Source organism: Falco rusticolus, chromosome 4, assembly GCF_015220075.1.
Source record: "Falco rusticolus isolate bFalRus1 chromosome 4, bFalRus1.pri, whole genome shotgun sequence".
NCBI lineage: Eukaryota > Metazoa > Chordata > Aves > Falconiformes > Falconidae > Falco > Falco rusticolus.
In genome coordinates this window covers 27,669,884-27,682,077 of record NC_051190.1, presented here as the reverse complement: position 1 = coordinate 27,682,077, position 12,194 = coordinate 27,669,884, and the positions used below count along the sequence as shown (strand labels likewise).

Sequence of the window (12,194 nt, the reverse complement as noted above, 5' to 3'; positions counted from 1 at the left end):
GCTGTACCTGGTTGTACTTCAATGACAGTCAGTTATTAAACCATTCAGCGATGTTAATAGATATACCAAGCTGATGTATTAACACTTGTATGTACTTTGAAAGTGTTAATGCAGGTTAAATTCCAGCTGAGCAGTGAGGGAGACCTTCAGTTCCTCTCCCAAGTGTACAGACCTGCTCCTTGGTGCGTTGGCGGCTGTTTCAGAGAGAAATATGCTGAGCTGTCTCGGTGATGGGCATATTAGTTGCAGTGTCTTTATTTGTTAGTGAGACCTTGTGATACATGGTTGGAAAGCGTGCTGCCACTTGAAAATGCGCCAGCCAAGCATCCAGTGCAGCCAATAGTATCATTACTAAATACCCCAAACCATGACATTGAAAGGTAGTTTCCGGCTGCTTGGTTTGTGTTGGCTGTTGGAGGAACAGCTTCATCTCTTCTGTAAGCATTTCTGCTGGCCAGCCCTCACTGGCATGCTGAGGCTCCGCCGTGTAACTCCTGTGTTCGATCGTTGCTTTAGCATGTAGAACCCCCCCAGGTTTGCCTGGTTTTGTGCAGTGTGATTACTGTGTTGTTTAGAACTCAAGAATTTGGGAACAAGTTGCACTCCTAAGACGGGGTTGTTGGTCCTTTGGCTTTTCATGGTGTTGGGAGTGGTTGAAGAGCAAAGCATGTGCATCTTCACTTGGACGGTTTTTCACACCCCTTTCATTGCAGCATACAACTGCAGAGCTACCTGATCTCTACATGCTTTTTTCAGAAGCAAAATCAGATCACCAGAAATGCTAGCTATTCTTAGAGGTATTTCTCTGAGAGCCTTCAAATGTAAAGAACCCTTTAAAACCTCTGCTTTATTCAGCAATTTCTACAGTAATTCACAAGTCAGAGGATCGTGCAAATTCTTTCCAGATTTAGCATCTGCAAGGAAAATATTGGGGTTTGGTTTGCAGTTCATAGAAGGCAAACCTTAGCAGTTTCTTGTCCAGCAATAGCTGGATTTAAGGCACCTCTGCAAGAGGCTGCTGGGAGCCCGTGTCCCGAGAGCCTGCATTGCAGAAACGCGTTGGTGGCTTGGGCTGCAGCCGCTGCTCTTTGGGGTCAGTGCAGAAGGAACAGAAACCCCCAGGGAAATGGGGATTAAGTAGCTGCTTGTTTGTGAGACACTAAAATCAAGAGATGCTCGCCTGAACTGTGTGCGCCTGGGGTGCTGGCGGGAAGGGCGGTGGGGAGGCTACAAGGGGAGGGAGGCAGCGGACAGCCTGGCTGCCCACCCAAGCGCCTCTGGAAGGAAAGCTGCTGCCGACTTGTTTAATGATAAATGCCCCTGAGCCACTGACGAGTTACTGATTCAGTGACTGTGAGGCTGAGGATGAAGAGGGAGGCAGAGGGATGATGGAGGGCAATTCCACTGCTGGATCCTTTACGCCTTCGCAGCAGTTCAGTGTTGCTGACCTTGTCGTCATAGTGGTTTATTTTTCCTTAAATGTTGCAGTGGGAATATGGGTAAGAGTATTTCCTCTTGTTCCTTTCTGCTTTCCTTTTTTTAATAGTTATTTTTTTCTTTTCAGGGCTGGCTTTTCTGTGTGAAATACTTTGAAAGCCTCTTTTATTTTCTTGTTGTAGTTTGCGCTTGTTTGGGTATTTTGTGTGTTGTGCTGCATTTGCTCTGTGCTGTTGTACAAACCCTCTGCCTCTTTCACCCCCTATAGAGGGACTCCTGTAGCCTGAGAACGAGCTGGAATCAACCACGGCACAAACCTCTCCCCCGGCCGCCAGTCTGCTGGGTGTCAGCAGATCTGCTGCTCGTCTATTAAAGGGTGCTGAGACAAATGCCCTGTGTAACAGAGAGAGCCCTGGGCTACCCACGGTTCCAGACAAAGGCTCTCCAAAGCCATTTATTCTGCCTTGCAGAAAAATCGTAGCCAAAGCCAGGCCCTATTAGCCATCCTGTCTGCTCGGGATGGCGGTAGGCTGGGCGCATCCTCCATGCTTCCCCCTCTTGGGGTGCCTCCTTTGCTATTCATGGCTCCAGGTACTTGGGGTGGCAGCCGCTGTTCCGTGTAATTAAGCTTGTGTTGCAGAGCTCCCATTAATTATCCAGAGTCTCCTGTCTCTTGGCTTCTTGTCTGGGAGACTTGGGTCTTGGTTTCTTGGGGTGTCTTGTCTGGGTTTGTAGGGAAAGGGTGCTCTGTGCTGATCTTTTCTCCTCCCAGTCTTCGTGCAGGGTGAACAGGAACACGATCAGTGGCTATTTCCTTGCTGGCAGAGACATGGCGTGGTGGCCAGTAAGTAGAGACCTCTGTCCCTCTTGTGACACCCTGGTCAGCAGGGACACGTGGCACCACTGTCCCACCCAATTCCCTCTTCCACACCCCTGCTTTCTCCACCACGCCCATGCTGTATACCCCCTCCTGCCAGGATTTGTGTCCTCAGAGCTGTTTCCCTTACTGCACGGTGGATGCTAGAGCCCACCTGGCTGTTGGGTCTCCTCGTAGGCTGCTCTGAACTTGGGGAGGGGTCATTGGGGTCAAATGTCTATCTTCACCGGCCCCGTGTATTCCTGGTGGCTTCAACAAGACATGGGTGTCCCAAGGTTCCTTTTTTCCCTCCTCTTATTTTGGTATGATCTTGACAAACTGGTTGTAGGTCCTTCCTGTGTCTGGCCCTGGCTCCTTGCCACAGGGTCACCTCTGGGCAGGGTGCGTGGTCACTGTGGCAGATGCAGCATCGTGTGGCTCCTCCTCATACTCCCTGAAGACAAAGTCCATCCAAACCCACCAGGGCTGCCCGGATGAGCAGAACACGTGGGAGCACTGGTTGTGGGGCGCATGGCTGCCTGGCTCAGAGCCTGTCAAGGTTTTTCTTGCAAAATACATGCACGTCCCTCACCACACGTGGTGTGTCTTTGGTCCCACTTTGCTTTTAGCAGTGGCAGGAGGTCTGCGCTCTGCTGCTCCCGTTCAGACATTGGTTTTGCTGCCTCCTCTTTACCGAGTTGCCCCCTTGGGGCTGAGCTGCTGGGGTAGTACCAAAGCTGGTCCAGCTGGCACAACTGCTGTGCCGTGCAGGGGGGGCCGGCGGCCAGGCACCCCACCTGCCGGCACCCGCAGCGCCTCCTTCCCTCCGCAGATCGGCGCCTCTCTCTTTGCCAGCAGCGAAGGCTCGGGGCTCTTCATTGGGCTGGCTGGGACTGGTGCTGCTGGGGGAATTGCTGTCACCGGCTTCGAGTGGAACGTAAGAAACGTGTCGTGTTATTAAGGAAATTAGTTTCTCGAGCTGTGTCATAGCAGATGGCCCATTTCGCAGCAGCGTCGTGCAACGTCTAGAAAAGGCTTGGGAGGAGCTGTGCAGGGGGTAATTAACACAACCCTGCTAACTCAGCTTCTCCAGCTCGTGTCTAGTGCACATATGGTGAGTTTAGAGTCAACACAAGTCCACGTGCACAGGGAAACGGACATTTCAGAGCACAGCTTCCTAGTCCAGACCCCACCAGTAAGATGGCTGAATAAGTCACCCATTCCCCACTTCCCCACACCTTGTATCCAAAGTCCTTGGGTTCTGCAGCAAAAATACGGCATTTGACTGGTTTGGTGCTCAGGGAGTTAGTGGGAAATGTCTGGTTAGGAGCTGAAGGGCTGAGGGGAGTGGGCTTCTGCTGGCAGGGTTGTCGGGGGGGGTCTCCACCATGGCCTCGTGCACCCGTGCCTGCTGTCTGAAGCCATTTGGGGATGTAAATGTGCACTCGAGGGTGAGCCAGGGCTGGGTCAGGGCTGGTGGACGGGGTCCAGCACTGCAGTCAGTGTTGGGCCGCAGCAGGATGAGTGTTTTTTCTGGCTGTGCCATGTTCCTTCTTCCCAACAGGCGACTTACGCTCTTCTGGCACTAGCCTGGGTGTTTGTGCCGGTCTACATCGCCTCTGGGGTACGTACAGCTGCCCTGAGCCTGCTGTGTGGCCCCAGCCAGGTCCCCTGCTCCCTGGAGGGAGTCACCACTGTCCTTTGAGATTCCTTTGAGACTCCTAAGCCCTGCTCTGGGAATACAGCTGTCCCCTTGCCTTCCCTGGGGGAGGGGGCCTGGATAGGGCAGCCATCGCTCTCTTTTCCCCTGGCAGATCGTCACAATGCCAGAGTATCTCCAGCGGAGGTTTGGAGGAGAGAGGATCCGGATGTACCTCTCCAGCCTGTCGCTCCTGCTCTCAGTCTTCACCAAAATCTCTGTGAGTAGCTCCCACACAACTCTGACAAATCCACAACCGATTTCCAGCAATTCAAAGGTTATTTTGGGGCTCAAGCCTTGTGTAGCCAAGTCAGGGGAGAGCAGCTGCTGCAGGATGCTGCAGGAGGGAGCAAGATGAGAGGTAGGGATTTGTGGGCAGATGCTGCCTGCGACAGCAGGTGGGTAGATCCAGCAGCGATGCTTATATCCAGGGGGCCCCAACAGATGTGGGGCTGCGTGTCAGGATTCCCAAACTCATGGTGCACTTGCCTTGTAGCAGCAGTTGTGGGTGAAACTGAAACGTGCTCAGAGGCTGGGTTGCATTGTCTGGGTTTTTCTCTGTGCTCCAGCAGCGATGCTTTCCGGCATCCCTGAGGGAGCTGGCAGAGCTGGGGACTGAACTGGGAATGCATTCATTGCTTTAGGGCCCACGAGTTTTCTGAGGAAAGGAAGCCTTGCTGCAGCTGTAAGATGCCCAAGCCTGTACAGAAAAGTGCCTGGTTTTTAGGGACTTTTCCACAATTTCCGCCCATTTTGGCCTCATTCGCAGTTCCCTGTGTGCAGCCTCTGCTCCTGCTGCCCACTTGGTAACTGTTGGAGAGTTTATCTGAGGTAACACAGCTAAAAAGCCTGTGACACCAAGCCTAGGGCGAGCAGGAGAGCTGGGCACAGACAGCCCTGGGGAGCTGGAGGCAGAGATCAAGAGCGAACAATTCAGAAACAATCTGGAGAAGAAAACCTGCCGGGGGGAGCAATCCTGCACCATCGCCTCTGATGGAGCAGGTGGATCTGACCTGGGGTCTGCTGGGGCTTCTGCATTTCACTGGCTCAAAGAAATATGCTTTTGTAGGTGGCTGGCTGCAAGGAATGTGCTTTTGCATGTGGCTGGCTGCAAGAAGTGGCTGGCTGCAGAGCAGGAGGGCCGGTGCTGGAGCCCGTTCCCCACGGCGAGGCGCTCAGCACCTGCCTCTGCGCTTGCCAGCTCCACAAACACCAGCTTGGCTGGATGCAGCATCGCTCCCTGCACGGGGTTTCTGCCTCCTCCATGGTGGCTTCACAGCCCCGTGCCCTGGGCTGAGCTGCGGGGGGCGCGGCGGGGGGGGGGGGGATCTTCTGGATCTCCCTCCAAGGGATGCAGGGGATGGAGCAGCCTGCAAACAGTGCTCGCTGTGCCCATCCGTCAGCGCTTAATGCAAAAGGAGAGGCTGCACACGCCTCGGACAGACCCTAGCGCTGCGTGGTGTGGTGTCCCCGGCTCCAGGAGATCCCTGTCTCATTCCTGGGAGCTGCTCTTTGACCTTGGGCAAGACACTATGCTTCGGGTTGTAAAAGCAGGTTGCAGGGGAGATGACAGCCCCTCCCGTGTTCCTGCCGGTGCAGAGCTTTCAGTGTGGTGGAGGTGATGCTGGTGACTCCGTTAGTGCAGCTGCCGCCCCTATTTCCCCCCACAAAACCGTAGCCTGTCATGCTGGAGGGCATTCTTCTTACAAAACTGATATTCTTTATACCTTTGTCATTTATGGTGTTGAATATCCTATGGCATTTCTTCTGAAGTTAGCCTGGTGGCTCCTGGAGCGCCAGTTCAGTTTGCAAGTTTGGGCTGTGACATTTGGATTGTTCCCTGATTGTTTTAATGTCCAGCAAACCATTGTCACTTACTCCGCTCCTCTGTGCCGCTCGGGAAGGCCATCTCTCCCTTGCTCCTGATGAAGACCCAGGAGGAGCTTGAGAGAGATGCTGGAGCATCTGTGTCTGTGGTGTTGGTCCCCGGGATCTGTGTGAATCCCTGCTGGCATTTAAAAGGAAAGGTTGGAAGCTGGACTAGGATTTCTGGTGGGGTAGCTTGTTCTTCCTGGTCTGAATTTGAAGAAAGAAATTACTGAGGGCTGGTTTTCTTTGAGTCTCCTTCCAGACTGTCACAGATGTCACTTCTCCTACAAAACAGTGCCCTGGCATGCCATGGGGATGGATGTGCTTGCTCCCTTGGGTTTCCAGTCTCCGTGGCTTTGCCCAGAAGGGACGGGTGTCCTACAAATTCATTCTTAGCTTGGGAGACCGTTGTGATATCACCCCTTGCCTAACACCAGATCAACCTGTAGATGACCTCTGCAGCTCTCCTGACCCTTCTCAGCGCAACCTTGTGTTTGGAGCCTGGTGGACACTCCCAAATGCCTCTTCCTGTGCCTTTTCTCAGCCACTGCTGGAGTTTCTTTGGTCTGCTGAGTTTTCTCTGATCTCTGAGTCACGCAGGATGCAACAGAAGAGGAATCAGCCTAATAAGGGGATTATCTTGGCATCTGGCTCCATTCAGGGTGAATCGCACAAACAATGGTTGTTTCCAGCAGCGGGTTGGGGTGAATGTCTGCGGACACGAAGGGTGTCGCCATACTGGCCCAATGTCCCGTCCCTGGTGGTGACTGCAGCCGGGAGCCTGGGAGGAGAGTCTCAGAGCAGTTAAGCAGGACTGTCCTCCCCGTGGGGGTTTTCTTTGGTCCTCACTGGGGGCTGCCTCAAACCCTGGGACTAGCTGGGCTTTTCCTGGCCCCCCTCTCCCTGCAGACACTGTGTTTATGGATGGATCTCTACTTCATGTTCTCCCCAGCTGAGACGTGGCATCAGTGTTGCTCTCTTGGCCCTTCTTTTGGGGCAGGGGGGATGTCAGTCCCTCCTCTCCTGGAATTTCCCCTTTGGTGGACCCCAACCTTCCATGTTTCATGGCAGGGTGCAGCAGGGCAGCCCAAAGTCCCGCTGAGACATGGTGTTCCTCCTGGCTAGGAACACCTGAGGGGTTACACAGGCATCCTAGCCTTGGCGAAGAGCCCCTGGAGACTCCTCTATACCCTGGGCAACTTGTTCTACTGAGGCTTTGGCTTCACCGATTTTTAAATCTAAGCTGTCTCTAAAGTCAGCTTTCATTGGGAAGGCATCAATGATGTTGCGTAAGAACGAGTTTCCAAGTGAGGTCACTGGTGGAGGCAGGGATCTCACTGGATTATGAGGCCTGACTTCAAAGGCTTCTTCTCTCCTTTTACAGTTGAAAGGACTTATTTTATGAATAGGTCATGCCTGGTTTTAATTAGCTTGTTTTTGTATTTGGGATGTCTTATTAACGACTTGGTCACATGCACTTTTATTTTTTCCCACCCTAGCAAAATTACCAGGAAGGGAGGTGGAGATACCTCTGCTTCCTCATAGCAAAGGCTTAGACTCATTTGCAGACGACTGCAAAAATGATTAAGCATTGAGAAAGTCAGGAGAAGCACGTTATGAAATATCTTGTCCAGGGCTGAATCTTCGCAGCTGGCCTCTGTGCAAGAGTTGTCGGAGGAGCAGGCAGTCACAGGGGGCACTGCTTTCTGGCTGGCGCTGAGATGACAAGTGATGGATCCCTCCAAGGGACACTGGGAGCTCCAGAAGATGTCACATGCTTGGCTGGCACTGTGCTAGGGGGGCTCAAAGTATTTGGGTTCCTGCTTCAGGTTGCATTGGGAGGAGATGGCTGAGGGCCCCTGGTTGGGGCTTTGGTGCCTTGTAGCCAAAGCTTGCACTGTGCAAATGGCTTAGTTGTCCTCCTGTGGGGCTGCTTGGTGGTCTCAGTGGTATCAGGCTGTGGCTGGATTGCATCAGAGGAGCCACTGATAGAGGTTTTGGTGTGGTTGCCCATGAGCTGGTTCCTCTTCAGCAGGACATTCCAGGACTGAATTCTCGGTGCTGGCAAGGGCTCTCCTAGAGACATGGCCAAGCCCAGGTGCAGCTGAGGACAGGTAGTGACTCCCTTGGGAATGCCAGGCATGACTGTGGTGTAAAGCCTGGTCCAGATATTGTGGAACAGTCTCTGAAGTAGGATACTCGAGATCATGGTGTAAGTGCTCCTCTGGTTGGTTTGATTTGTGATTTAATCAACCTTATGCCTAACGGTGTGGACTCATCTGCTAGGGAACGGGCTTTCGCCTTGTGCTGAAGCTGGCTGTGTGCTCACCTACTGGGGTTGTGCTGATGGAGCCCTGCTAGGGAACATACACCTTGGCTCTGCCACTGTGTGATCCTGCATGGCCCCTCTCCATCACCTGATGACAATCCCCAGCTCCTCAGGGCGAGCTTGCTGGAGCAGCGCTGGGAGGAGGAAGGGAAGAGTTGGGAGAAGGAAGTGTGATATGGGAAATGGCACCAGTCCTCCACGTTACTAATCCCAAGCGACTGCTCCCACATGACTGGGCAAGAAAGCCCTGCTGTCTAGGGGATGGTTTCTGGGAGGTGTGTGAAGAAAGATGTCAAATCTGAGCTGATGTCTTGGCTGTGGGAAGCTGTCACGGCTCCGGGCGAGGGTGCGGAGCCAGCTCATCTTGCCTTTTCCTGCCCCTTCTGGCCTCGTTTCCTTCTCCAAACAGGGTTTTTGTGAAGATGGCCCAGCCAAGCGCTGGGGATGGCTGGATCTGAGCTGTGGGTGGAGACACGGTGGTGGCATGGGCACTGCCTGCTGCACCACGTCCTTTCCTCCTGCGGCATCGCTGCTCTTGGAGGAGCTGCCCCAGCTCACTTGGAGTCTCTGCTTTACATTTCATTCCCACAAGACCGTGGCCGGGCCTCCCTCTGTGGGTCCGGCCCTCCCACGGGTGGGAAAAGTTGGTAACTTTGGGGTGTCGGTCATCTTGAGGGAGTTTGGTAGCTGAGCGAACTGCAGGCCTGCGCACGCTCCTCCGGGCAGAGGCGTGCTCCCAGCGTCCCTGTGGGACATGGTGCGGGGACAGGAGATGCTGGAGGCAGCGTGTTGACCACAGAGCGAGTCTGTCCTTCTGTGGCCAAGCAGAAACCCCAAGCCTCTTTCAGGGCCTTTGCAAGGGGGGCTGCAAAGGTCAGGGGACACGTTGGAGGATGCATTTGTGCTGGTCCGTGGTGGGGTGTAGGACTCCTGGGCTGCTGCTGCTTTCTCGGGGCCAAAAGAAGCTTCTGCCGCTTGCTCATGCCTTGGTTTCCCCATCTCTGCAAAACCAGGAGGAGATATTTTTCCAGGGGTGCTCAGCAAAGAGGTGGCTGCTTGTTGGAGCAAGGCTCAGGAACGGCATCCTTGGCGTCTTGTGCTCCACCCTGGGGCTGCCCACATGTGCTCCTCATTGCGGAGGGGCTGCAGAGGCTGCAATGCTGCTGCAGCCCCCAGCGAGCAGGACAGCACCCTGCTCTGCCCCACCAACACCCACCCGAGCACCGCGGAATGGCTCAAGCGACATGGCACAGAGCAGCCCCATCCATCGCTAAAGGCATGTCAGGTATCAGCGAGTACCTTGAAAAGTCCCTTCACCCTGGAGGAGGTCTCCTCCTACCCCCAGCAGCATTTTTAGGCTTGCTGCCACCCTCCTGACTGGTCGGACGGGCCAGGCTGTTGAGCTGCAGCTGGGGAGGGGGAGCAGGTCCCTGGCAGGCTCCTTGCCGGCAGCATGGCTGCCAGGAGGGAGAGTCCTGCCAAGCAGAACGTGAAATACCAGCTACAGCCACCCCCGTGCATCGGCCCAGCCGGGGCTGTTGGGGTGCAGCAACAGCATGGGTACGCTGCCTGGGGTGGGGGTGGGCTTGGGCTGCCTCTGGGGAGCACCCAAGGGTGCTGGTGTTCGGGGGCAGCACAGCCCCTCTGTGTGTACCAGGTGCCCCACCTTCAGGGCTCTGCAGAAAGCATGGTGAGATGCCACCTGGAGAGCAGGGCAGTGCCAGTGGGGGAGAGAACTGGGCACGCTTGGGGCAGCAAGGAGGTAGCTCAGGTCAGGGTCTGATCCTGCACAGGGCTGGGTATCTCTGGCTCCCTGCTCTGCTCCCGAAGGCTGTGGCAGCACTGATGCCCTGGGACATCCCGTTTCTGACCCTTACATCCCACTGTCTGCATCCAGCTGAGCCCAGCTCCAAGTGACTGCTGGAGCTGCTTGCTCTGCTCTTTGGGGGCTGGGGGAAGGTGGCCTGTGGCACCCACCTGCAGTGGGGACACGGCCACTCACATGGGGCCCTGGACTGCAGTGCTGGCTTCAGGAGGTGTCCTCCTGGCATGTGCAGTACAATGTCCTCGCTGCACCCACAGTGCTGCCCCTTTCCCTGCCGTGCCCTCTTGCAGGAGCCCTTGGGTGCTGCCTGGCCAAGTGGATGTCACCTGTCCCAGCCCCTGTGTTTCTTCTTCCCCGCACAGACGGACCTGTACTCGGGGGCCCTCTTCGTGCAAGTCTGCCTGGGCTGGGACCTCTACCTCTCCACCGTCCTGATGCTGGTGGTCACGGGCCTCTACACCATCGCAGGTAGGTTGTTCGGCATCTGCTGGCCTCAAATCTTTCTTCTTTGGTTGAACCACACTACTTATGCTCCTGATTTGTTTTGTTTGGTTTGTTTTTTCTCCTGGAAGGTCTTTGGGGATTTATACTAATGGCATTTATATTCTCTCGATGCCTGTCCAGCCAGTATCTGAGCATCCTTCTTGAGTGTCAGCTCAGGCAATGACTCAATGCATGACCTCTCCCGTGTCATTACAGCTTTTCATTTGTAATAACTCCTCCTCCATCATATAGTTAAATGCTTTCTTGTGTGTGTACCTATTTGTCAGAGCAATAATCAGGGCTTCTCCTATTATGGGACTATTACTATGGAATCTACAGTCTGAGTGTCCTTTACCCAACTCGTTTCCCTCCCACTTGCCCTGCCTGCAATTCAGCTTGCTGCCATCCTTCCTGCTCTCAGGAATATTTCTTGCCCATGCTTCCCCATTGTGGGATCAGCTATTCTTGCACAGGGTCAATCTGTACGGCTCTTTTGTGATCTGGAGATGATGAGGTTTTGATGCTGGAGCTGGAGTTGGAAATTGCGGGTTCCCACTCTGAGACCGTGGGACTGTGTATCCCTGCCAGCCCCTTCAGTTTTTATTTGGGCTGGGACATTCCCTCCCTGGTAGTGCCAGTGGAGACACTCGGCAGCAAATTCTCCCTCACTATCTCCTCCCAGCCATCCAAATGGGAAACAGTTTAAGTATATCGGAAACATGGTGGATTTTGCAAGACTTTGGTTTTAAGCAAATCCCATCTCGGGTTTTTTTCCTGCCCACAAGGCTTGTTGTGACGTAAGGCATTTTGGAGTGAGCTCAGGCAGAGGGTGTGAGCATTGCGTCACCCTGATCCTGAGAACATCCCTCCAAATCCCAGGCATGGCCAGGGAGTGTGCAGCCCTGAATTCCTGGGATGTGAGTCGGTGACTGGAGTTGAAACCGGTTCAGGTTTTGACCCATTTGCTTTAGCTCCGCTACTTTTTAATGCTTTTGTTTATGTGCTGAGTAATTGCTTTCTGGCTAGGTAAGCAGGTCCTGCCTACGTGGGGATGTGGGGCTGCATCCCTCCCGCCCTGCCATCCCTCAGCTCCCCTTCCCTGCCCCGGGTGAGACTGCAGCTGCTGTGGCTATCGGCTGCTCCCCTGACCTTATCTGTGGGGGTGCTGTCACCCCTTGACACCAGACCCACCGAGAGGTTGTTCCCCCTGCACACTCCCGCTGCAGCCCCCCATCGCCGCAGTGTTGGCAGGACGAGGCTGGTGGCAGGCACATCCCTGCGAGCGCAGGCAGCTTTATTGGAACTTGCTGGGGTTGTCAGCGGGGGTTGAACCATGACAACAACCGAGCGAGCCCGAAGCCAGCGGTGCTCCTGATGCTGTGCCTTGTTCTTGTGCAGGGGGGCTGGCAGCCGTCATCTACACCGATGCGCTGCAGACGCTCATCATGGTCCTTGGAGCCATCATACTGGCGGTGAAAGGTAAAAGCTGGGACTGCACAGATCCTTCTTCCAGGGGGACCTTCTCTCCCCACTTGAGTGGTCTGGGAAATAAATAAAAAGGAATTCAGTGGCCAAGATGTCCAGCAGGACTTTGGCCTATAGCAATCACCTGAAGAATGTCTGTGGTCCCCCTGTGTCCCATCTGCTGCTGTGCTTCCCCTCTGTGCTGTTCCTCTGGGTGAAGATGCCATGAAGC

General features: G+C 54.5%; 1 protein-coding gene across 3 annotated transcripts in view; it reads left to right on the top strand.

Annotated features, from left to right (window-relative positions):
• The first annotated feature begins 1,378 nt into the window (after positions 1 to 1,378).
• Positions 1,379 to 12,194, top strand: part of SLC5A10 (solute carrier family 5 member 10) — a 40,795-nt gene continuing 29,979 nt past the window's right edge. For 2 of the 3 annotated variants that reach the window (XM_037387165.1, XM_037387163.1), the window contains exons 1-7: positions 1,379 to 1,499; positions 2,210 to 2,281; positions 3,126 to 3,230; positions 3,858 to 3,917; positions 4,108 to 4,212; positions 10,378 to 10,483; positions 11,897 to 11,977. In XM_037387165.1, coding sequence (XP_037243062.1) covers positions 1,386 to 1,499; positions 2,210 to 2,281; positions 3,126 to 3,230; positions 3,858 to 3,917; positions 4,108 to 4,212; positions 10,378 to 10,483; positions 11,897 to 11,977 — 643 coding nt within the window. In that variant the 5' untranslated portion in view covers positions 1,379 to 1,385. The remainder of the gene's footprint in view (positions 1,500 to 2,209; positions 2,282 to 3,125; positions 3,231 to 3,857; positions 3,918 to 4,107; positions 4,213 to 10,377; positions 10,484 to 11,896; positions 11,978 to 12,194) is intronic. The other variant, XM_037387164.1, reaches the window with a different exon arrangement.